Raw genomic sequence first — 2121 nt, 5'->3', positions numbered from 1 at the left:
TATATATATATATATATATATTTCAGGCTGAGTAAAAACGTAAGCGACGTTTTGAAATATGAAATTCATTACAATACCTTTCAACAATACAGAAATTTTATTCATCAAAGTCAGTAGTACCATTACAATCAACACATTTTTGCCAACGAGTTACAAGTTTGTTTATTCCAGTAGCATAAAAATCTGCAGTTCTGGAGCTGATGAACTCTTTGAATGCACTTTCAGCATCGGTTTCATTTTTGAACTTCTCTTGCAGGAAACCATCAAGGCGCTTGAAAAAGTGGTAGTCTGTAGGAGAAAGGTCTGGGTGGGGAAGAATTTCGTAACCAAGTTCCCTCAATGTCATTAGTGAAATGTGTGGTCGAGCATTGTCATGAAGAATGATTGGCCCTCTTCTGTTGACCAGTCTGGGATGGACGAGTAGCAGTTTTTCGTTCATTTGGGCAATTTCATAACAATATGTTTCTCCAGTAATGGTTATTCTGGATTTTAACAAGTTATAGTGGATGAGTCCAGCAGTACACTACCAAAACAATCACCAAAAGCTTCTTTTTGAAGAGCTCGGGTTTAGGGAAGATTTTTAGTGCTTCATTTCGGTCCAACCACTGCAAAGAATGTTTTTTATTATTGTACAGAATCTGCTTTTCATCACAAGTTACAATATGGTTGAGAAATGGATCAGTCTAGTTATGGAGAAGTGACGAACAAATTTCATATCTGCGCATTTTCTGATTTTCATTCAAATCGTGTGGTACACATTTGTTGAGCTTTTTTGATTTTCCGATCATATGTAAATGGTTGCAGGGAGTTTTCTGGATAACGTGAAGTTCTTTTACCGGTTCTCAAGTGGTTTTACATGGACCTTTCTCAATGACAGTCCTTAACTGACCATCATCATTGACAAATGGGCATCCACTACACTCACGGTTTTCAAGGTTCAGGTCTCCATACTTTATATGTTGATCTGTCTAACTTGCTTATTTACTTCTATACCTGCTCAAGTTTAAACCTTTTGAGCACTACTAAGTGTATTCTATATGGAGATCACATCTATGAACTATATATATATATATATATATATAGACATAGAGAGAGGTGGAAGGAGATAGAGAGGGAGTTAGCAAGGGGTTGAGAATGAATGGTGCAGCTTACCTTATCAGCTGAGTACATTTGGCTACTTGAGGCCTCGATATAGATTTTGACATTGCGTTTCGCTGCTTCTCTGGCACAGTTGAGACTAAGCTTCACAATTCCCTCCTGGTAAACCTAGATGAGGATAATAACATAATGAGAAAAGTCTTATAGACAGACATACTACTTATCATGCTCTGCAGTTGGGTAAGGGAAATTCAGTGTCCTGCTCTATGAGGCTAGTAACACAATGATAAGACATTCTTCTTATTAATTTATCCCCCTGTGAACAAGTAGAATTTATTGTCCTGCTTTATTTGGATAATAAAATATCTGAAATGAATGGCCAACAAAACATTTACTTCTTAGTTGCCTCATATACATACATATATATATATATATATATATATATATATATATATTATACATACATCACTAAAGTGAACAAGGGCACTACTCAGCACTAGTATTACTAGAAATAAGAGTCAAAACAACTCAATAGCCACAAAAACACTATCTTAATCACCTGGCAAGGGAGACAAGATCCCTATGATCACAGATAGAGCCATGTAACCAATGATTTTGCATTTTGATGCTTAACACATCTTAACGCTCATCAGTGGCTCTCTCACCATGCCTAGCAATACTGGTGCTGATTAGTGCCCTTGTTCACTTTAGTGGTGTATATATTTCTGCCTTTAGGCTGTAAAATTGCAAATTAGCAACCCATATTATTTATGACTGACTGACTGACGTGGTAGGTCAGTTCTGTCAATCAATGTATGATTGAAACTTAAAAGACTTTTCCATTTTTCCCAAGCGTTAAACAAATACACCTGTTTGTTGCTCCTACACCTGTCTTCGTCTTCTGTTTTTTTTTTGTAAATTTGAACTATATATATATATATACATAATATATATATATATATATATATACGTAATATATATACGTAATATATATATATATATATATATATATATATATACGTA

The 2121-nt window shown here is 34.9% G+C and overlaps 1 protein-coding gene across 3 annotated transcripts in view; it reads right to left on the bottom strand.

Annotated features, from left to right (window-relative positions):
- LOC106872620 (dTDP-glucose 4,6-dehydratase) overlaps positions 1-2121 on the bottom strand; it is a 118039-nt gene that overhangs the window by 27248 nt on the left and 88670 nt on the right. For all 3 annotated transcript variants that reach the window (XM_052972675.1, XM_052972677.1, XM_052972676.1), the window contains exon 6: positions 1153-1266. In XM_052972675.1, coding sequence (XP_052828635.1) covers positions 1153-1266 — 114 coding nt within the window. The remainder of the gene's footprint in view (positions 1-1152; positions 1267-2121) is intronic.

The sequence above is a fragment of the Octopus bimaculoides genome, chromosome 14 (genome assembly GCF_001194135.2).
Source record: "Octopus bimaculoides isolate UCB-OBI-ISO-001 chromosome 14, ASM119413v2, whole genome shotgun sequence".
NCBI classification, from domain to species: Eukaryota; Metazoa; Mollusca; class Cephalopoda; order Octopoda; family Octopodidae; genus Octopus; species Octopus bimaculoides.
The sequence above is the reverse complement of the archived record's forward strand: the minus strand, read 5'-3'. Positions and strand labels throughout refer to the sequence as shown.